Source organism: Artemia sp. Qi Xiang Cuo, chromosome 10 (assembly GCF_049724085.1).
Source record: "Artemia sp. Qi Xiang Cuo chromosome 10, ASM4972408v1, whole genome shotgun sequence".
NCBI lineage: Eukaryota > Metazoa > Arthropoda > Branchiopoda > Anostraca > Artemiidae > Artemia > Artemia sp. Qi Xiang Cuo.
Window position 1 is genome coordinate 75536558 of NC_142803.1, and position 24162 is coordinate 75560719.

The 24162-nt window shown below is 38.0% G+C and overlaps 2 protein-coding genes across 2 annotated transcripts in view; both read left to right on the top strand.

The window, feature by feature from the left end:
• LOC148948176 (uncharacterized) overlaps positions 1 to 7205 on the top strand; it is a 139079-nt gene extending 131874 nt beyond the window's left edge. The window contains exons 6-7 of the mRNA XM_089096125.1: positions 5573 to 6031; positions 6116 to 7205. Of these exons, the coding sequence (XP_088952251.1) occupies positions 5573 to 6031; positions 6116 to 6795 (1139 nt within the window). The 3' untranslated portion in view covers positions 6796 to 7205. The remainder of the gene's footprint in view (positions 1 to 5572; positions 6032 to 6115) is intronic.
• The window catches only part of LOC148948177 (uncharacterized), a 96751-nt gene that overhangs the window by 30018 nt on the left and 42571 nt on the right, over positions 1 to 24162 (top strand). The window lies entirely within an intron of this gene.

The following is a 24162-nucleotide window of genomic DNA, read 5'->3' on the forward strand; positions in this document are numbered from 1 at the left end:
GGTACCCTGAGGGGCTCCGCAGATGATAGAGAGGAACTTTGATATCTTTGTTGTCTGTGTATTTTTAACCTCAACGCATTGCATCCTGTCGCTCAGAAAACTGGCCATCTGTCTAACAAGAAATTGTCGAGCTTTCATTTAAGGGGTTCCAGATACGACGATATAATGGTCTAAGAGGTCGAACGCCTTGACCATGTCCCCAATAAGAACATTGACGTAAGAGCCAGGATTTTCAAGGTGGCTTTTGAGATAGGCCGCAGGTCTTTAACTTGTTTCGGGTTCGGCATCTGTGGGATAGGGACGATATACGCCACCTTAAATCGCTGGCGGAAGGTTACCTCAACAGGGCACTGATTGAAAACTACAGCAAGTGGTGTAGACAGCTCCTTCGAACACTTGGCAATGATTTTGGTGGGGACTTCGAAGGGACATGATGTTTTATTTTGGTCCATCTTGTTAATCTTTTTCTCGACTTGTAGGGGAGTGATTATTGGGATTTCGTTTAGTGTTCGGTCGAATTCGGGTAGTTGCTGAAGAGGTCGATGTTTAGATCAGATTTCGGTAAAGTAGGAGTTTATTTCGTCTGCTGACAAGGATTATCATTTCCTTCGTATTCATTTCCTTCGAACACTGGGCAATGATTTTGGTGGGGACTTCGAAGGTCCTCACCTTATTTCTTATTCTTATTGATTAATGATTCCTTATTCTGGTCCATCTTACGAATCTTTTACTTGACTTGAAAGGACGTGATTATCGAGATTTTGTTCTGTTTTCCGTCGAGTTCGGGTAGGTACTGAAGAGGTCGATGTTTGGAGCAGATTTTGACGAAGTAGGAGTTTATTTTGTCTACTGACAAGGATCTCCCCTCTTGATCAAGAACTCCGGAGTTCCGAGATGGACGACCGAATAGTTTCTTGACTGTAGTGTGGAATTTCTTTGGATCTGTATTCGAAAGTTGTTCAACTACTTTGGCTCCGTATTGTCGGCGGGCAGCTCGACATTTGTTCACAACTACATTCCGCAACTTCCTTGCCTCATTCTGGTACCCTTTGTCAAACAGTTGGTCACGTTCGTTTATTATTCGTCTGATCCCGTCCGTCTTCCAGGGCTTGTCCAGGGCTTTAACCTTTTTCTGTTTTTCAGGAAAGCACTGTTGAAATCTTTCGAAAAGGTAATACAGAAGAAATTCAGTCATCTCTTTAGCTCCCTCGAGTCTTAGAAACTCAGTCCAGTTCGTCAAGGAGAGTCATTATCTGTAATTCATGACGCCCTCTTTGGTGATGGAGCGGTATTTTCTAATCTCATATCCATTTTTTGACTTGTAGCCATTTGGCACCAGGCGAATAATTAGATGGTCTCCTCTATCAAGTGGGTGCTGAGTTTAGGGCTCACGAAAGTAATCGGCGCACTTAGTGAAGATGCGGTCGAGAGTCTTCTCTTTTCTGGTGAGACAGTTGACTATCTGTTTAAGGGATAGCGTTTCATGCACCAACGATGACTTTATGTCATGAAAATCTCCAGTGATCGTAGCGCTGTGTTTTTTGCAGCGAATCCAGTCGGTCCATCTTTGCTGGTAAGAGATTAACAATTTCCGTAACTATCCATTTGGGGTTTAATAAATGACTCCTTTGACACGCTCCAAAAGACTTTAGGTAGCCATTGCGGAGTACCCCATAGCCACTAGACTTCTAAAAATATGTTCCTCGGGACTTGTATTTGCAGAATCTGAAATTTAATGGAAGATTTGCACAGCAAACCGACGCCTCCTCCATGATGGACTGGAATTCCGTTAGTGTCACACTGTGGCAGCAGATATAAGTTATACCCGACGAATTCTACGAAATCTGCCGAGGCCACCCATGTTTTAGTAATTGCTACGATATCAATATTGTCATGGAGTATGAAGTGTTTGAGCTCCTCAGTCTTATTTCCGCGGGACTGGGCATTAATGAGCACCATGTTAGGGAAAGAACTGTAAATAGGTTTTTTTTTTCTTACAGGTTTGCGGGGAATCTTCGTATGTGCCTCGCTAACGACCTTGAGTGATTCTGCGTCCAAAAGGTTTTTTTGGTGGGTGCATTTAGTTTATTTTTTTATTTAAGTTTCTGGATTCCAGTTTGCTAGACCTTCCTTTTAAGAAATTACACCATCGTCTCGAGGATGGGGACCGGAGGCATGGTAAGTTGACCTGGGATCTGCCGGTAAGTGTTCTTGTAGTATCAAGAGTTGGGGTTTGTCGGTTCTTGACTGAAGAGGTTTGGATAATGATGGTTGGTTTTTGTGTTTATTGTACCGTAGCTGCGTCTTCCATTTGTTTTCTGTTGACTGCTGGTTGATTCTAATGTATTTTTCCATTGTTTTTCTCTGTTTGTTGGTGGCGGACTTTGTCTGTGGCTGAGGAGCCATTCTTCTAGAAAGTGCGAGTTCGAATACATTCCTGTTGAAGTGGTTGCGGTGGGTGATATTTCAGAGGATGTGCTGAGTTTTTTGGTCCTGTGGTATCCACGTTAGGTTTGGCTGTTTTTGAAACTGGTGACTGTGGGTGGAAGCAATTGCAACGATTTCTTCTATTGCAGCGGCCTGTTGCAAACTTCTTGCATTACAGGGCATGAAGTTTTGCGCATTTGTCTGATTTGGCACCTTCACAACCACCTAAGCTGGAGTGATGTTCACAGATCGACGGAACTGCTGCTGAATGGGAATTCCGGCACTCGTTGCCCCATCTACAGTTTCCGTTTTTAAAATAAAAGCAATTGTTTTCTGCCTTTTTCTGAGTTTCAATTGAAGAGTCGAGTACAATGACTGATTATTCCTTTTTCGAACGCTCAGTCCTGAGTTTTGCCGAAGGCTGGCAAGTCTCAGCTGTTCCTGTAGTTGGGGAGATTTGATGATCAGTAATTGGTATTGTTTTTCCACCTTCTTCACTTGTACTGACAATGCGCAGTGCCTTGCGTACGATAACTGTCTCGTGGGGATCAGTCATAGTACTCGTACTCTTTTGTATTGATAGGCTGACTGTCCGACTCTTATGGTGCGATCGGTTATTTTGTAGAAGAATTTCGATCACGTCCGCGATTTGCTGTTTGTAAGTGGCATTTGTAGCTGTTAGTTGAGCTATCCCCGCCTTATGTTCAGTGATTGTTTAGTTCTGCTACTCAATTCTTGCTGAAAGGCCGTTGATCATAGCTAACTCTAATGAATCTTCCACTTCGCGAGAGGGTTCTTTCTGGATGGAGTAATTGTAGTTCAACAGCGTAAGGGCATTTTCCTTGATATTCCAGTGTGGCTTACGCGTATGACTGGATGAAACGTCAAACAAGAGACGGTTACCCCCCGTTTGGGCCAGTTTATATGAGCGGGCTTGTAGCATCTCGTATTGCGTAGTCCCTGCGTCGTCCCAAAGCATAGAACTTTTTGGTCCAGGTAAGGACTTTGGAGTGCTGGTCGCATTGATACTGGAGAGGTGAGTGATAACTTTGATTTCCTTATCGCTGCGAAAGGGGGTGGGCGGCTCTAGGTTTTACCTTTCCCATGGTTGAAAGTGGCTCGAGTCGCTGATATGATATACAGTGTCAGTAGATGGCGCTAGTCTCGCTGGCAAACAGAAAAGTTCAGCTGTAGAAATAATTTTTCCTTCACTGATATTCGCTTCCTTCTCGTAATCTATGTCGAAACTATGTAGATAATCCGGTACCTTGTTCCATCTGCATCGTGCATCTTGATCTTGAGAAGACTCGACAGATGGGATCTCCGTCAAAGACGGCGACAGCGCCACTTGTTTGCTGACGATGCGACCGCTAGATGCCTCTAGTATCGCCTCGGTCGAGTGTGACCCAGTGATATCCGATACTTTTTGTTTTTCTTGGCTTATGTGTAAGCATGCAGTTGAGTTTAGAGAAGTAAGATAGGACTTATCGTTTTTTTACCGTCTAGTTTAGGGTACCTGTTGTCGCAATTAGGAGTTTCTTGGGACTTGAATGCTAGGGTGTTTGTTATCGGCTATGTCTCTTGTACCACTAGGGCCCACGCAACAAATGTCCAAGTCGGGTTACGTTTGTAGCTCCTGGTGATTTTGATTCCTGTTCATTTGGCATCAGTCCATCCCGCACACGAACAATGCTGGATCACGTGAGAGGTCACTTTTGTGTTGCAAGACACTGTCCGTCCTTTTTTACTTTTGTCATTTTGGCTAATTTATTGATCCCGTTGTCGGGAGTCAATTCGTCAGTCAGCAGGGGTTTATTTGGCTACGTACCAGCGTCGATTTACGGATCCAAGAGGGGTCGTCTTGGTCTTTCAATAAGCCAGTACCAACTTTTAGTCTAGCCTACAAGCAAGAATATATGCAATTAGTGTAAAGGCCAAAACATGCCAATATGTTTTTTAAATATGCTTACTCAGCCAATATGTTTTTTAATTTGAAAATTCTTATTGCCTTCGAGGTAGACAGAATGTGGGAAGTGCAATACTCAAATCACCTATTCCCAGCAGTTTAAGGATTAAAATCCCGCTGGTACAAACTTGGCCTCTTGTTTGTTTGATATTGCTCCCTTCTGAACAAACTATCACCAAATATACGCAAAAACGGACGAGCCAACGTAATCGATGGCGTTTTAATATTTAGCGTTTGACAACTGCGTCTATTGATGGCTGCAGATTCGGAAGAAGAAGGACATTAATTTAGCTTTGATTTGTTTACAAATATCAGCTATTTTTATTATTGAACTAGATGACAAAGGACAAGTCATTTGAGAATAGAAAAGTAAAATGCTCTAACTTCAAGATGCAAAAAAGTAAAGTGACAGACGAAGGGGAACCACTTAATACGGCACTTAAGTGCAAATATAAACTGAAAATGACAAATATGGGTAGAAATAAATGTTCTTTCTCAGAAATTTGGCCAATAATCCTTTATTCAATTTCACACCACCCAGTTGCTGTTGAGTTACCCTTATTGCCCCTTACTTACCCTTATTGCCCCTTGTTGACTGACCCTTAGTGCTATTTGAACTGGTATGTGTAAGACCTATGGAAAATGGGACTTTCGTCATTTTTTTAATCCAAAGCTTTGTCGCTACTCCAAAAATTTACCTTCAAAACATGATGTGTATTCTTTTAGCTCTTCCTATTTTAGTTACAATAATTCCTAATATTTGTTGTAATATTTCCTCTCCTTCCCTATTGGGTTGATTTACACCACGGTATACTTTTTGATCGCTTAAGGTTTCTTTTTCGCTCTTTCATTGCATTAGAGTAACTTATTTCAAAAGCTAATAGTATCACCACGAGGGAGGAAAGAGGGATCGAAAAAAACATTAATTGTTAAAACATGTCGAAACAGAAATCAAAACATAAACTGTTTTTTTTCTATAGACTTTTAAAAAATATTTAAGGATTAATTTTTTGTTGATTAATTTTTTATATTTTGTTTTATTCGATTTTTTTTTTACTCAGTAGTCTTTTAAAAAAATATTGAAAGATGCGTTTGTGTTTTTGGTTTTTTAAGTTTTGATTATTCGTTTTATTCATTTTTTTTTGCTTTCTTTGAACTTTATAGAATTTTAAATTTTAGGTTACTTTTCACAACATATGTCTGGAACATACTTACAGGGAAATACGTCACTAGTTGTTTCAAAGAATCCATCTACAAGTGGTTTTTCAAATGTATGTGTATTGGAATCTGAAAGAAAAGGCTTAGAATATCAGAAAACTGGTATGAAAAGTTGCCTGCAAAGTAAAAAGTATAGAAAATTGGAAATATATCAAAGAACTCTTAAAGGGAAGAAAACATATAAATTTGAGGTATGTGACAAGATATTTATTCGAAAGCAGCATTTGAACAAGCACCAAAGAGTGCATACTGGTGAAAAACCGTTTAAGTGTAATGTTTGTGATAAAAAATTTTCATTAGCAACAAATTTGAACACCCATAAACGAGTGCATACGGGTGAAAAACCGTTTAAGTGTAATGTTTGTGATAAAACATTTTCATTAGCACAAAATTTGAACACCCATAAAAGAGTGCATACGGGTGAGAAACCGTTCAATTGTGATGTATGTCAAAAATGTTTTTCTGAACGGGGCTCTTTGAACAATCACCAAAGACTGCATACAGGTGAAAAACCGTTTAAATGTGATGAATGTGACAAGACCTTTTCTCGCACTGATTATTTGAACACACATCAAAGAATGCATACTAGTGAAAAACCGTTTAAGTGTGATGTTTGTGAGAAGTGTTTTTCGCCAAATTACAGTTTGAATACACATAAAGGACTGCATACAGGTGAAAAACCGTTTAAATGTGATGTATGTGACAAGACCTTTTCTCAACCTGCGCATTTGAAAGCACATAAAAGACTGCATGCAGGTGAGAAACCGTTCAAATGCGATGTATGTGACAAGACCTTTTCTCAATCTGCACATTTGAAAAAACATCAAAGAATGCATACGGGTGAAAAACCGTTTAAGTGTAATGTTTGTGACAAAACCTTTTCTCATCCATCACATTTGAACCTGCACCAAAGAGTGCATACTGGTGAAAAGCCGTTTAAGTGTGATACATGTGACAAGACCTTTTCTCGCACTGATACTTTGAACACACATCAAAGAAAGCATACTGGTGAAAGACCGTTTAAATGTGATGTATGTGACAAGACTTTTTCACAACCTGCAAATTTGAAAAAACATCAAAGAATACATACGGGTGAAAAACCATTTAAGTGTGACTTTTGTGACAAAAAATTTTCTCATTCATCAAATTTGAACCTGCACCGAAGGCTGCATACAGGTGAGTAGCCGTTTAAATGCAATGTATGTAAATTATGCTTTTCTCTACTGGGAAGGTTGAACAGGCACCAGAGAGTGCATATGGGCTAGTAACCAATTAAATGTTATGTGTGTGAAAAGTGTTTTTCTCAAGCTTACAGTTTGAATATATATTAAAGACTGTATACAGGTGAGAAACCTTTCATATGTGATATGAGTAGAAAAACTTTGGTGATTATAGCAATTTTCACAGGCATCAAAAAGTGCATACAGGAGTTTATGAAAATTGTTGTAACATTAGCTGTATGCTCATTGGTTTGTGGTTATTATTCTCACAACCACTTAGTAATACATCAATTTGGTGTTTTTTTTCAAATTTTTTTCCATGTATTTAGTTTCTTTAACAAATTCATCATCATCCTGTGAAAAGTAGTGATACATATTTGCTTCATTGTAACAAAAGGGCGACTGCCCCCCCCCCCCCCCCACACCCATTATTTCCCCAAACACTGCCGATCAAAATTTTGATATAGCCAATTTGTTGAACATAGATGATGTGTCCACAAATTATGCCTTTGAGTATGACAACTCCTCCACAACCCTCAGGGCTAAGGCTGTAAGTTATGCCCAGAGGGCATAGAAGGTTTTTATAGAAAGCTTTGTCGTAAAAACCTGAAAAAGGGCTCATTCGATTAGAAATTGAGAGTGCTATTGCTCTTTTTAATAGTCAAAAATAATCGGAGGGAGAATCCCCCCCACGCCAATCATTTAACAAAACATTTTTGATCAACATTTTGATATGACCATTTTGTTCAACGTAGCCTAAAAGTCTGGAAATTACGTCTTTGAGGATGACAACCCTCCAACCCATAGCCCTCAGGACAAGGGTCGTAAGTTATGCCCTTGGAGTAAATAAGGTATTATAGAGAGTTTTGTCGTAGAAGCTTCAAAAACGGCTCATTCGATTGGAAATTGAGAGGACTAATTCCTAATTTATTATTCGAAATGATCCAAGGGAAAATTCCCCCCCTCCCATGCCCATGATTTCCCCAATCATTTCCAGTCAATATTTTGAGATAGTCATTTTGTTGAACGTATTTGAAAGTTCTGAAAATTATGTACTTGAGAATAACAAATCCCCCCAGCCCTCAGGGTAAGAGTTGTAAGGTATGCCCTGGGGGCATATAAGGTTTTTATAGAAAGCATGGCCATATAAACTTTCGAAGGCTAATTGGATTGGTAATCAGACGCTCTAGTGCTCGTTTTAGGAGTCGAAGTCGTCTTAGGACAAGTACCCCTCCCCCCAAAAACAAACACATAAACACATCGTATTGTCCTGAAATGCATCTAATAGAAATTTTGAGATAGCCCTTCTATTTATAATAGTGCAAATATCATATAACAGGGCTTTTTGGGATGAAACAAACCCCAGAGATTAGGGGTAAGGGTTGTAAGTTATACCCTTGGGGTATATAAGGTTTTCATAGAAAGCTTTGTTGTAGAAACTTAAAAAGGGCTCATTCCATTGGAAATTGAAAGGGCTAGTGCCCTTTTTAATAGTCAAAAGTGATATAAGGACAGCTAACCCCCCTCTCACATCCACCATTTCCCCGAATACATCCAATAAAAATTTTGAGATAGCCATTTTGTTCAACGTAGCTGTAAGGTCTGGAAATTATGTCTTAAAGGATGACAAACCCCAAAAACTGCTAGGGCAAAAGTTGTAAGTTATGCCCTGGGGGCAAATAAGGTTTTCATAGAAAGTATTGTCGTATAAATTTCAAAAAGCGCACATTCAATTGCAAATTGAGAGGCTCCGGCCCTTATTAATAGTCAGAAGTGATTAGAGGGTAACTACCCCCCCCCCCTTTCATGGCAACCATTTCCTCAAACACATCAGCCACCTTTTCCCAAACACATACAATCAAAATTTTGAGATAGCCATTTTCTTCAACGTAATTGAAAGTTTTAGAAATTAGGTTTTTGAGGATGGAAGCCCCCCCCCCCACAGCCCTCAGGGTAAGGGTTGTTAGTTATGCCCTGGGGGCATAAACGGTTTTTATAGAAAGGGTTGTCATGAAAACTTCAAAAAGGGCTCATTCAATTGGGATATTGAAAGCACTAGTGCCCTTTTTATAGTAAAAAGTGACTGGAGGGCAACTAACCCCCCTCTCACTCCCACCATTTCCCCAAACACATCCAATGAAAATTTTTGAGATAGCCCTTTTTTCGACGCTCTTGCAAATTCTGGAAATTAGGTCTTTGAAGATGACAACCCCCCCCCCCCCAGCCCTCAGGGTACGGGATGTAAGTTATGCCATGGGGGAATATAATGTTTTCATAGAAAGCGTTGTTGTAGAAACTTAAGTAAGGGCTCATTCGATTGGAAATTGAAAGGGCTAGTGTCCTTTTTAATAGTCAATAGTGATACAAGGACAACTAGCCCCCCTCTCACACCCACTATTTCCTTGAACACCTTCAATCAAAATTTTTAGATAGCCATTTTGTTCAACGTAGTTGTAAGACCCGGAAATTATGTCTTTCAGGATTGCAAACCCCCAAAACCTCCAGGGCAAAGGTTGTAAGTTATGCCGTGAGGGCAAATAAGGTTTTTATAGAAAGTGTTGTCGTAAAAACTTCAAAAAGAGCTCATTCAATTTGGAATTGAGAGGACTACTGACCTTACTAATAGCCAAAAGCAATCGAAGGGCAAATGCCCTCTCTCCTCTCCCTGCCCATCATTTCCCCAAACACTTCCGATCAACATTTTAGTATAGTCATTTTGTTGAACATAGACGAAGTTTCCTCAAATTATGTCTTTGAGTATGACAACTCCCGCACAGCCCTCAGGGCTAAGATTGTAAATTATGCCCAGGGGGCATATAAGGTTTTTTATAGAAAGTTGTCGTAAAAACTTGACAAAAGGATCATTCGATTAGAAATTGAGAGGGTTATTGCCATTTTTAATAGTCGAAAGTAATTGGAGGGAGAATCCCCCCCACGCCAATCATTTCCCCAAACATTTTGATATGGCCCTTTTGTTCAACGTAGTTTAAACGTCTGGAAATCGTGTCTTTGAGGATGACAACCCTCCCCCCATAGCCCTCAAGACGAGGGTCGTAAGTTATGCCCTTGGGGCAAATAAGGTTTTTATAGAAAGTTTTGTCATAGAAGGTTCAAAAAGGGCTCATACGATTGAAAATTAAGAAGACGAGTACCTAATTTATTATTCCAAAGTGATCCAAGGGCAAATGCCCCCCCCATGCCTATCATTTCCCCAAACACTTCCAATCAAAATTTTGAGATTGCCTTTTTGTACAACGTGTTTGAAAGGTTTGAAAATTATATCTTTAAGAATAACAAATCCCGCAAGCCCTCAGGGCAAGGGTTGTAAGCTATGCCCTTGGGGCATATAGGGTTCTTATAGAAAGCATGGTCATATAAATTTGAAGGGAAATTGCTCTTCTTAAGGGTCAATGTGATTGTACGGCAGCTATCCCTCCCCCTATCTCCCCACATACACAAACACACACACGTTGTATTGTCCTGAAATGCATCTAATAGAAATTTTGAGATAGCCATTATATTCATAATAGTGTAAATATCATATAACAGGGCTTTTGGGGTTAAAACAAATCCCAGAGATTAGGGGTAAGGGTTTTAAGTTATGTTCAGGGGTACTTAAGTTGTTTTATGGAAGGGATGTTTAACTTTAGAAGAGGCTCAGTCTTTTTCCCCGAAAAGGACTATGTAAATATAAAACGTGCAGAAAGTAATTAAAAAACTTTTTCCACAAAATAAGTTTTTCGAAAAAAGTAAAGAACTCCATTCAACCAAACATGAACAAAAATAGAATCAAATAATCTACCATGCATACAACCACTACAAATCAGTATCAACAGACAAATGAAACCCAAAACAAACGGAAATTAAAATAAATAATTGAGTCAGACTCCAAATGAGCAGAAATTAATATGAGTAGGGTTCTAAACCCCTATGCTTTCTAAAAGCCAGAATATAATTTGTACTTTACTGAAAAATTCTTTTAAATGTTTTCATTTTTATAAATTTAAGAAATCAAAAACTAGTTAAGATACCAAGGAATAAATATCAGCATAAGTACATTTAACTGACAATGCACATTGTTTTCAGTAAATTCATTTGTTTTTTTTTCTCTCAGTAAAGCGCAAATTGTGTTATGGTCTTGACAAGGAATGGGGGTTATCAGTCCTAATCATATTAATGTTTGATCGTTTTGAGTTTGACTCGGCTCTTTATTGTAATTAATTAGAAAAAACGTTCCGAAAAATAAGTTTTTCAAAGAAAAGTAAAGGCCATTTTCAACTTAAGCTCATCAGATACAAATACCTTTTAAAATTCAAACTCAGGACGACCGGAAATTACTATCAAAGAATGAATGAAACCCAAAACGAACAGAAATTAAATAAACAATCGTAGCAAAAACATAAAACAAGTAATAACATAAATGAATAAATAGCTCTTAAAGTGAGTAATGCTTAGCGTGAATGTAAAATCAAGCTTAAAACGAAAAAAAAATATTTTGCTATTGAAGCAATAAATGAAGCTTCAAACAAACAGAAGTTAAATAAATAATCAATGCAGACAAACATACAATAGATATTATTATAAATGAATAAAAAAAAATCTTAAAACGAGTGAAACTTAAATTGAATATGCAAATCAAGCTTGAAACGAACAAAAATCACTACAAACAAGAGTTTGGGTATCACCTCCTTCTCTCACTGTAAAAGTCTAAAATCTACTGCGTCGTTGCCGCTTTACTGAAAACTATATGTGTCTTGAACAGTCTTGGAAAGTATAAACAAAATCAAATTGAATATTTGATACATCATATTTTAATTGTTTAAAGATCCATCAGTTCAAAATTTTATTGCATTGTAATTTTTTTTTTCATTTTCAATGCTATAAGAACTGGAAAAGAAAATATTTGGAATACAATTCGTTTTCAGTGAAGCGCCAATGACCCAGTAGTCTTTAAATTTTTACAATTAAGGAATGGGACAATTTTAGGGGTCTTGAACAATTTTAGAAAGAACTAAAAAATTAAACTGAATATTTGATGTATAATGATATTAATTGCTGAAAGTTCATCAGTTCAAAATTTTACTGTTGTTTTAATATTTATTTTCAATACTAAGTACAAACAAAATATTTGTAATACAATTCGTTTTCAGGGAAACGCCAATGATGCAGTAGGCTTTGGGTTTTTATTTACAGTTAATGAAGGAGGCAGTACCCAAACTCTTGCTTGTAGTGAAACTATATTCGTCTCGAACAACTTTAGAAAGAACTAATAAATTAAACTGGATATTTTATATATAATGATATTAATTACTGAAAGCTGATCAGTTCAAAATTTTTACTATAATTTTAATGTTTATTTTTAATATTAAAGTACAAAAGACAATATTTGTAATAAAATTGTTTTTAATAAAGCGCTAATGCCGCAGTAGGTTTTAGACTTTTACAGTGAGAGAAGGAGGCGATACCCAAGCTCTTGTTTGTAGTGATGTTATTTCGTTCCAAGCTTGATTTGCATATTCAATTTGAGTTTCACCAGTTTTAAGATTTACTAAGTTTCACAATCTCAAAATTTTTATCTGATGCAACGGCTATCTCAAATTTTCTATCAGTTATATTTGTGGGAAAAGGGCTAGAGGGAGGGGTTTAGCTGCCCTCCGATCAACTTTGAAACTTAAAAAAGGCACTAGGACTCTCGATTTTAATCGAATGAGCCTCCTTTGAAGTTTATACGGCGACTCATTCTATATGAACTGCCTCTGGGAAACAATAAATGGAGTGTGGTGGAGGCTAGCTGTCCTCCGATCACTTTAGTGAATTACAACTTTCTATTTCCAATCAAATGAGCCCTCTGTGAAGTTTATATGAGCATCCCTTCCATAACAGCCATTATATCCCCAGGGCAAAACTTACAACGCCTACCCCCGAGCCCTGGGGGGCTGTGTTGACACCAGAGTTTTTGTTATCTGAACTTTGAACTATTTTTAACGAAATATCTATCTCAAAATTTTATCGGATGCATTTAGGGCATGGAGAGGTGGGGGATGGGGGGCTAGTTGCGCTTCGATCTCTTTTGAATCTTAAAATTGACCGAGAATTTTCAATTTTCAATCAAATGAACCCTCTCCGAAGTTGATATGAGCATCCTTTCCATAAAAACCATATATACCCCCAGAGCATCACTAACAATGCCTGCCTCCGGGCCCTGGGGGGTTGCGTCGACACAGGAGTTTTTCTTATTGGACCTTTGAAGTATTCTTAATGAAATGGCTATTTTAAGAATTTTATTCTTAAGTAAAGCTAGTTGCCCTGGGATCTTCTTTCACCTTTAAAATATGAACTATAAATTTCAATTTCCAATCAAATGAGTCCTCTCTGAAGTGTATACGAGCATACCTTTCATAAGAACCATATACGCCCCCTTACAATGCCTACCCCTTGGGCCCTGGGCGGTTGTGTCGACACAGGTGTTTTTATTATCTAATTTTTGAACAATTTTTGAAAAACGATGTATCTCAAAATTTGTAGCGGATGGTTTTGGGAAAAAAGACCGTGGGGAGGGAGGGCTAGTTGCCCTTAAATGTCTTGACCCTTAAAAAGTGAACTAGATTTTTCTATTTCCAATCATGAGCCCTCTGTGAAGTTTATACGAGCATCCCTTTCTTAAGAACCATACATGACTTTAGGGCATAGCTTTGAACGCCTTCCCCCGGGCCATGAGGGGGGGGGGGATGTATTGACACCGGAGTTTTTCTTATCCGACCTTGGAACTGTTTTTTTAACAAAATTTCTATCTCAAAATTTTCATCAGATGGGTTAGGAAAAAGAAGGCAGGAGGGGGCTAGTTGCCCTCGGATCTCTTTTGAATATTAAAAAGTGAACTCGAACTTTCAATTTCCAATAAAATGAGCCCTCTGAAGTTAGTACGAGCATCCCTTTCATAAGAACCATATATGTCCCAGGGCATAACTTACAGCAAATGTCCGTGGGCCCTGGGTGGTTTTGTCGACACCTGAGTTTTTGTTATCTGACTTTCGAACAATTTTTAACTTAATGGCTATCTCAAAATTTTCATCGGATGCATTCGGGAAAAAGGGGTTTGGGGGGGACTAGTTGCCCTTTAATCTCTTTTGACTCTCAAAATCTGAACTAGAACTTTCAATTTCCATTCAAATGAGCCCCCTCTGAAGTTTTTACGGGCATCCCTTCCATAAGAACTATATATTCCCCTAAGGCATAACTTACAACGCCTGCCCTCGGGACCTGGGGGCTGTGTCAACCCGGAGCTTTCGTTATATGGTCTGTGAACTATTTAAAAAAAATGGTTATCTCAAAGTTCTAAATAGATGGATTTGAGAAAAAAGGGCGTGGATGGGGTGGGGGCTAGGTGCCCTTCAATCTCTTTAAACTTTTAGAAGTGAACTAGGACTTATAATTTCCAATCGAATGAGCCCTCTTTGAAGTTTGTACGAACATCCCTTCCATAAGAACTATATATGCCCCCAGGGCATAACTTACAACGCTTTCCCCCGGGGGGTTTTGTCGACACTGCACTTTCTGTTATATGATCTATGAACTATTTTTAACAAAATAGCTATCTCAAAATTTTTATCGGGTACAATTGGGAAAAAAGGGCGTGGAGGGGCTGTTTACCCTCCGATATCTTTTGATGCTTAAAACATGAACTAGAACTTTCAATTTTCAATCACATGGTCCCTCTCTGAAGTTTATATGACCATACCTTCCATTAGAATCATATATGCCCCCAGGGCATAACTTATAACCCTTGCCCTGAAAACTGTGGGAAGAGTCTCCTGCTCAAAGATATAATTTCCAGAACTTTCAACTTCGTTGAACAAAATGGCTATCTCAAAGTTTTGATTGGATGTGTTTGGGGAAATTTAGGGCATGGAAGGGGTGTTAGTTGCCTTCCAGTCGCTTTCGACTATTAAAACAGACAATAGCCATTTAAATTTCCAATCGAATGAGCCCTTTTTGAAGTTTATACGACAACGCTTTCTATAAAAACCTTATATGCCCCCAGGACTTAACTTAAAACCCTTGCCCTGAGGGTTGGGGGGGGGGGTTGACATCCACAAAGACCTATTTTCCAGAATGTTAAACCACGTTGAACAAAATGGCTATCTCAAAATTTTGATTGGATGTGTTAGGGGAAAAGGTGGGCGTGAGAGGGGGGTTGGTTGCCCTCCAATCAATTTCGACCATTAAAAAGGTCACTAGCTCTTTTAATTTCCAGTCGAATGAGCCCTTTTTGAAGTTCCTACGACAAAGCTTTCTATAAAAGCTTATATGCCCCCAGGGCATAACTTACAACCCTTTGCATTGAGGGCTGTGGGGGAGTGTTCTCCTCAAAAACATTATTTCTATTATTTCCAGAAATCAACTACGTAGAACAAAATGGCTATCTCAAAATTCTTATTGGAATTGTTTGGGGAGATGGTGGGAGCACAAGGGGTGCTAGTTGCCATCCAATCACTTTTGACCCTTAAAAGGGCACTAGAACTTTTGATTTCCAACAGAATGAGCCCCTTTTGAAGTTTATACGACAACCCCTTCCATATGTAGTGCCTCAGGGGAAAAAAACACATTGGAGCCGTATGGCTTTTACTATAGGCAATGCTACTCTGATTTCTGTTCGTTTTGAGTTTCATTTATTTATTGGCATCGATTTGTGGTAGATTTACGCTTGGAAGATTATTTTACTTTATATTCGCTCATTCTTGGCTTAATGGAGCTATTAACTTTTCTTTGAAAAATTTGTTTTGTGGAAAGACGGATTTTAGAGCAACAACGACAAAAAAGGATTTTGAGAAAAAAGACACACAGGACATATTTTTCTCTATTATAAATTTATTTTTTCTAACACGAAGTTACAAAACCAAGTAACACGATGAGTATTCACCATCAACAACGACAAAAAAAGGAATATGAGAAAAAAAACACTGAAGAACTTTTACATACATACAGCTTTAAATATCACTGTATAAGAAGGGACGAAAACTGATGTTGCTATTGTGTTTCGAAATACGTTTCGATAGAGCTATTGCTGGGTCGGCTATTTTATATTTACGGATTAATGCTGAATTTCAGGTCTACGGGGGTAAATGAAGTAAATATTTGGCAAATTTGAAATATAATGAGAACACTCATATCTTTGCTCATACTCTTTGCACAAATCACATTTAAATGGTGTCTCACCTGAATGCACTCTTTGTGTGCGTTCGAAGAGTCCAGTCAAGGCAAGCACTTTTTGGATAAACCATCTTTTAAACAGTTTTTTACGTGTATAAACTCTTTAGAGCTCATTCGAAAATTTTGATTTTGGACAAGCATTTCTTACATACATCACATTCGATTGCTTTTGAATATTAATAAGGGCAGTAGCCCTCTCAATTCCCAGTTTAATGAGTCCTTTTTGACGTTTCTACGACAAAGCTTTCTGTAAAAACCTTATTTGCCCCCAGGGCATAACTTACAACCTTTGCCCTGAGGTCTTGGGGGTTTGCAATCATCAAATACATAATTTCTGGACCTTACAACTACGTTGAGCAATATGGCTATCTCAAAATATCGATTGAAGGTGTTCACGGAAATGATGGGCGTGAGAGGGGGGTTAATTGTCTTTACATCACTTTCGACTATTAAAAAGGGCACTAGCCCTTTCAATTTCCAGTCGAATGAGCCCTTTTTTAAGTTTCTACAATAACGCTTTCTATGAAAACCTTATATTCCAACATGGCTTAACTTACCACCCTTACCTTGAGGGCTGTGGGTGGGATGTTTTCATCCTTAAAGAACTAATTTTCAGAATTTTTGGCTTTTGAAAAGGGCATTATCTCCTTCAATTTGCAATTTAATGAGCCCTTTTTGAAGTTTCTACAACAACGCTATCTAAAAAACCTTATATGCCCCCAGGGCATAACCTGCAACCCTTGCCTTGAGGGGCGTGAGGGGTTTGTCATCGTCAAAGACAGAATTTCCGGAACTTTCAAGTATGTTGAAAAAAAATGGTTATCCCAAAATTTTGATTGGCTGTGTTTGGGAAAATGGTGGGCATGAGGGGGGGGGGCTAGTTATGCTCTAATCACTTAACTATTACTAAGGGCAGTAGCCCTGTCAATTCCCAAATGAATGTGCCCTTTTTGAAGTTTCTACGACAACGCTTTCTATAAAAAAAACTTATTTGCCCCCAGGGCCTAATTTACAACCTTTGCTCTAGGGGTTTTGGGGGGTTTTTCATCCTTAAAGACATAATTTCCGGACCTTACAACTACATTGAACAAAATGGCTATCTCAAAATTCTGATTGAATGTGTTCGGGGAAATGTTGGGGTTGAAAGGGGTTAGTTGCCCTTACATCACTTTTGACTATTAAAAAGGACACTAGTCCTTTCAATGTCCAATCGAATGAGCCCTTTTTCAAGTTTTTACAACAACACTTTCAATGAAAACCTTATATGCCCCTAGGGAATAACTTACAACCTTTACCCTAAGGACAGTGAGGGGGGGAGGGAAGGTTGTCATCCTCAACGACCTAATTTCCAGAATTTTCAACAACGTTGAAAAAAGGGTTATCTCAAAATTTTGATTGGATATGTTTGGGCAAATGGGGGGAGTGAGAGAGGGGTTAGTTGCCATCCAGTCACTTTCTACTATAAAATTCACTAGTTCATTCAATTTCCAATTGAATGAGCTGTTTTTGAAGTTTCTACGCAATCTTTTCTATAAAAAACATTTTATGCTCCCAGGGCATAACTTACAAGAGGATGCAAATATTTTTTTCTTTTTGTTAGTTTACATCCCTCACAACAAGCTTTGTTAGTTTCAAGTTTAGACACAAAACTGTTCCTAAAATATTGCTGTTACACCCTTTCTGATAACCCGTATACAGAGGGTGTGTTCTGATTCAGTTCATCTCCCCCCCCCCCCTAAAAAATTCACCTTCATGCCCTTAGGTATAGTTTTAATAGTAGTCGCAGTAGAAGTATTGATATTACTAGTAATTTGTATTGAATAGCAGTAGTACTACTAGCAGCAATAGTACTAAGCCATTGTCTTTTGGTCAGTTGAAAATCCCTCTCTTCAGTTCTTGGAAGTTTCAACTTAATACAATTAGGCATTGTTATGACTTTGCTGATATGTTCTATTGATATCCTGTATGTCTATATACTTCTTGAAATATTTATCTCAATGCGCTTTTCCCTACAGGCAGTTGCAATTGATGTAGTAGTAGTTATAGTGAATGTAGCAGTAACAGTAGTATTAGCAGTAGTGTGCACATGTTGCCTTTTGGTGAGATTATCTTTCCCTTTAAGTATTCTCTGAAAGTTTCAACTTAATACACAAATCAATTTTTGAGATAAGCTATTTTGAAATTGTGCATTTAAATAGCATCTTTTTTCTAGTTCAAACTGTAAATGGAGTAGTGTGGTAATAGTAGTAGTTTTAGTTGTTTTAGTATTGATATTATGCAAATGTTGCCTTTTTGATCATTTCCTGAATTTTCCAAATTAATATGCTCAGTTATTCCTGTGTTGTACCCTTTTGACAATCCGTGTGCACATAACGTGTTTTGGTTTAGTTCAATATTCTGTGAAAGGCTTACCTGAATACCATTCCTCTTTTTGGAAAATAAAGTTCAAATATGCATACCTTTTTCAATGACACATACTATGTTTAAACAATGAACGAATTGCCTACCTTACAAGCCTTGTCCTGAGGACTGTGGGAATGTTGATATCCCCAGTGCTGGACCTGTCAAATATGCTGAACAAAATTGCTCTCTTAAAATTTCGATCGGATGTTTTGGGGAATGACAGGCTTGAGGGGAGGGAGGCTGATGTCCCTCCATTCACTTTTGACTCTTAAAGGGGGCACTAAAATTTCTGACTTCCAATTAAATGAGCTCCATCCGACCCAAAGTTTATACAACTACCCGTTCCATAAGAGCCTTATATGCCCTGAGCATAACTTACAACCCTTACCTATGGGCTCTAGAGAAGGGGGGGGGGTAGTCCCTCTCCATCATTTTTGACTTTTAAAAGGGAACTAACACTATACATTTCAAATCAAATGAGCCTCCTCTAAAGTTCACACAACCACCACTTCCATAAAAACCTTCTATGCTGCTGGGGCATACCTTACAACCCTTACTCCCAGACTCTAGAAGATTCTGTTCACCCCAAAAGCCTCATTTTATGATCTTTGGACTATTTTTTAACAAATGGCTATCTCAAAATTCTTAGCGGAAGCATTTGTTGAAAATAAAGGTAGGGGGGAGGCTGCCCCCGATCATTTTGACTCTTGAAAAGGGAACTAGAACCTCTAATTTCCAATCAAATAAAATCCCTCTGGAGTTTATACGACCAATGTTTCCATATAAACCTTTTATGTCCGTGGGGCATAACTTATAACCCTTGCGCTGAGGACTCTGTGGGGGGGGGGGTCGTCCTCTAAGGTACAATTTCCAGACTTTCAAACTACGTAGAACAAAATAGCTATCTCAAAACTTTGATTAGATGGGTTTTGGTAATTGATGGGCGTTAGACTGGTCTTGTTGCCTTCCAATCGGTTTTGACTGTTAAAAAAGGCCCAATCAATTTCCAATGGAATAACCCTTTTTTGAAGTTTCTACGACAACATATGGCCGTCTAAAAATTTCTACCAGATTCATTTTGGGAAAACACGAGGTGTGGGGGTGTATTCACACTCTGATCACTTTGAATGTTAAAAAGAGTACTAGAACTTCTGATTACCAATCCAGTGAGCGCTTCCGAATTTTAAACGACCATCCTTTCTATAAAAAAAAACTCTGTATGCTCTAAGGCCGTAACTTACAACCCTTGCCCTCTGGATGGCGGGGGGGTTGTTATCCTCAAAGACATAATTTTGATACCTTCTAACTACGATGAACAAAATTGCTCTCTCAAACTTTTGATTGGATGTGTTTAGGAAAATGGTGGTCGTGTCAGGGCGGTTAGTTCCCCTACAATCACTTTTGACTATTAAAGGGGGCGCTAGCCCCTTCAATATCCAATTGAAAGAGCCTTTTTCGAAGTTTTTATGACAACAAATGGTCCTCTCAAAATTTCTGTAACTTGCATTTCGGAAAAATACAAAGTATGGGGAGGGGGGTATCTACCCTTTCATCACTCTGAATCTTAAAAAAAGGCACTAGAACTTCTGATTGCCAATCTAATGAGCCCCCTCCGAAGTTTATACGATCACCCTCTCTATATAAACCTTATATCCCCCAGGGCATAAATTACAACCCTTGCCCTGAGGGCTGTGAGGGGTTGTCATCCTCATAGACATAAATTCCGGACCTTTCAACTACGTCGAACCAAATGGCTATCTCAAATTTTAGATTGGTTGTGATTTGAGAAAAGGTGGCCTTTGGAGGGGTGTTAATTGCCCTCCAATCACTTTCGACTGTTGAAAAAAACACTATCCCTTTCAAATTCTAATTGAATGAGCCCTTTTTGAAATTTTTACAACAACTCCTAGGATACAAAGTGCCCTGGTGGAAAACCCCAAAAAACTAAATAAATTATACATTGTGCCCACATCGATCTTTGCTTCAATTCCTTAGTTCAATTTTACCCATCAAAAGCTACAAACCTAAAAAAAAAATTACCAGATTTTTTATAAAAGCAGAGACCACCCCAAAGAGTCAGTTGGTCTTAATGAAAATCATACCATTAGATTTAGAATATTTAAGAACCCTACGTGATCCTTCCAAGCCATTGGCCCAAGAAGATCAGGGGAATACTCATTTGAACAGAAATTGTAAGCTCTAGTGTCCTTTACCTTTTACCAAAAATTACGCCTCGGTAAGGTGGCGTTTTCTGTTATTTTGTGGCATCAAACTACGATTTTGCCCCGAAGAAGACTAAGATACTATTGATTGAGGCTTCAAATTAAACTAAATAATGCTGTACGGTAACACATCCTTTTCTGAAAAGTTGTGTACTCATAATAATACAAATGGTTACCAAAAAAAATGGAAGGCAACTAGGCCCCCTCCCACCCTCATTTTTTTCCAAAGTCCGCCAATCAAATTTTCGAGATAGCCATTTTGTTCACCATAGTCGAAAAATCTAATAACTGTCTTTGAGGATGACTTAATCCCCTACAATCCCCGGGGGAAGGTCCGCAAGCTATGAACTTTGCCCACTGTTTACATATAGTATTGGTTATTCGGAAGTATAGATACGTTTTCAGGTATACAGAAATTTTTCAAGTTCGAATTTTGTTTCAATTCTTTTAGAATGACCCCTGGATGACAAAGGCCGTTTAATTAGAATAAACAGCTCTTTTGAAAGTACCAACAAAAACTAACGTAAATAGCAAGGCATTGACTAGGGGGCGAACCTCCTTATATACGTAATAATTTCTGTGCTTTTAAGTTTTAATATTTTCCTTACTTTCAGTTGAAAAAACATGTTTTTTTTAGTTAATAACAGCAAGAAATAGGACGTCTAATCAACCCACCATGTTGATTGTGTCAGGTTCTGTTACCGATACACACCGTTTGGGAACTGTCTTCAAAGCCAGCTAAATATACCATCAGTTCTACAACTTTTTGTAGTACCTTAACTTCTAACGTCCCCAATTGGGAAAACTTGTAGATACCCGATACTGTGTCTTTACTCTGTGAGTATTTTAATATAAGCAGTCCTTAGATACTAACATCGTTAAGCATTGAGTTTATAACACAAAAAGAGATATTTCAAACATTCATCTTTGCAAAAAGAGACAATTAGCTATATTTTAGAAAATTCTGGAAAATCAACTGATTCCTATTCAAGCACAGATATATCGAGGATGTTGCTGGTTAGCCAGAAGATGCAGGCTAGATCTTTGTAAAAAGCTTAAAACTTTTCCAAGCTTATGCCTTGTTAATAGAAGCTTGGACAAGGTACACATTTTTGGCAAGAAAAAATAATTTAAATGAAAGTGGGAACATAGACCACTAATGGTTAAAAAATTAAGACTATCATTCTATTTAAATTTCGGTCAAAATTTTACAAAAATTTTCAGCAATAATCAGACTATAGAATTTTTGGATGGATGAAGAGGGGGAAATTATTCAAATTAATCGACAGTAAATCTGTTTAATTTGGGACCCCCTATAGGGCTTCGGCCATCCTGACCCCATGCTGTTACAACGAATAAGATGAATATCTGTTTTATTATAAAAATCTAGTCATTTTACATTCTGTTTTAATTGCTTATTTGTTTAAATAGATTAGTTTTTGCCTCATTAATAAAAAATATGTCTTAATTATTGTTTGAAAAGGTAAGAAAAACAGGCCTTCATGAGTCAATACAACAAGATATATTCTGATTCAAGTTCTCTTGGTTCTGGAGCTTCAATTGAAGGTGTGATCGTGGTTAGAAATTTCTAATAGATCAGCCTAAAAAATAAATGTTTCGCACTAAGAATCTGCTGAATGACTTTCTACAAAATGTATTTCCCTTTATTAGTCCATTCCCTTCCCCCACATATAAACTAAAAATTTTAAGTACTTGATTCCCCAGTCAAATAAAGTGTCATCTGGGTTCCTTAAGCCGTAAATGTATCCCTTAGCCAAATCTTAGAGATTGCAAACACGCCATTTGGACATTCTGGATGCACATAGTGTCCTTCAACCAAATTTAGTTTTTATATTTACTACCTAACATTCCCCGGAAGTTTAAGCTCAATACCCTAATGTCCTTCAATCAACTTTAGTTTTAATATTTACTACCTAACATTCCCTGGCAGTTTAAGCTCAATACCCTAAGACCAACCTAAGATATCGTACATTTAACTTTAAAGGAACGTGGAAGCACATAGTTTCTTTCAAGTTAGTTAAAAAAAACCTCAACAATCCACAGAAGTTTCAATTTGATATCCTTAGTCATTCTCGACATATTACATATTACATATTTACATATTACAAATGTACTCTTTTAACAACCTAGATACACAGTGTCTTTTAATCTGCTTCAATAACCCCCGCAGCTCTCCCTGAAAGTTCCAACTTTATACTTCAGCCGTTTTTAAGATATTGCTGGTACGCGCTTTTAGCAACCTGGATACACATAGTACCTTTTCGTTTTATTAAAAATCACCCTCAACATTCCTTGAATTCTGTAAGTTAATGCCACTTGCCGTTCCCTAAAACTTCGATTTAAGACGCTTAGGTGTTTTTTAGATATTCGCAGATATACCCATTCAAAACCTGGATACACACCATGCCTTTTGGTCCAAGTCGCTATCCCCTAAAAATTTGACTCCAATACCAATTGTTGTTCCTGAAATATTCCAAATATGCCTTTTGTCAACCTGGATACAAATAGTACCTTATCATTTTATTAGAAATCACCCTCAACAATCCTTGAATTCTGTAACTTAATGCCATTTGCCGTTCCCTAAAACTTCGATTTAAGACGCTTAGCTGTTTTTTAGGAATTCGCAGATATACCCTTTCAAAACCTGGATACACACCATACCTTTTGGTGCAAGTCGTTATCCCCTAAAAATTTCATTCCAATACCAATTATAAGTACTTATGTAATTGATACATGTATTTGATACGGGTTATTGATATATTACAGATCCTCCCTTTTGACAACTTGTATGTACACGATGTCCTTCGATTAAGTTTTAACATTATACACTTAACAGTTCCTAAGATATTGAAAATACCCCCTTTTGAATGCAAATTATGATTTTGTTATGCATCTCATCAAAGTTTCCACTTCATACCTCTAACGGTTCTTGGATGCTGCAGAAATGCCGTTTTGATAACATCAAAGCACATATCGTCTGGTCTAGTTGAGCATCCCCCTCATCATGTTTTGGTGGTTTCCACTTAGCATTTCTATTCATTCCCTATATATAGTAAACAGGTGTTTTTTACGACCAGGATGTATCCAGTGTCTTTTGAGTTACATGAACATCCCTCTTAGCATCTCCTGAAAACTTCAACTTAATACCCTATTACTCTTTAGATATTGAAAATACGCCCTTTTAGCAAGTTGGATGCAGGTTTTTCATTGAATTCATTTCAGCATCCTTCTCAAACTCCATGAAAGTTTTAACATGGTAAACTTGCACGTTCTTCAGTTCTGAAAATACGCCCTTGTGACAATTTGTTTGAACATGGTGTCTTTTGAATAACTTTTCTACTCTCCTCAACATGCCCTGGAAATTTCAACTCCATACTGTCAGTCGTTCGTGAGATATGGTGGATACACCCCTCTGACAACCAGGATACACATAGAAAATCTTGGTTTACTTCAATATCCTTCTCAACTTGCCCTA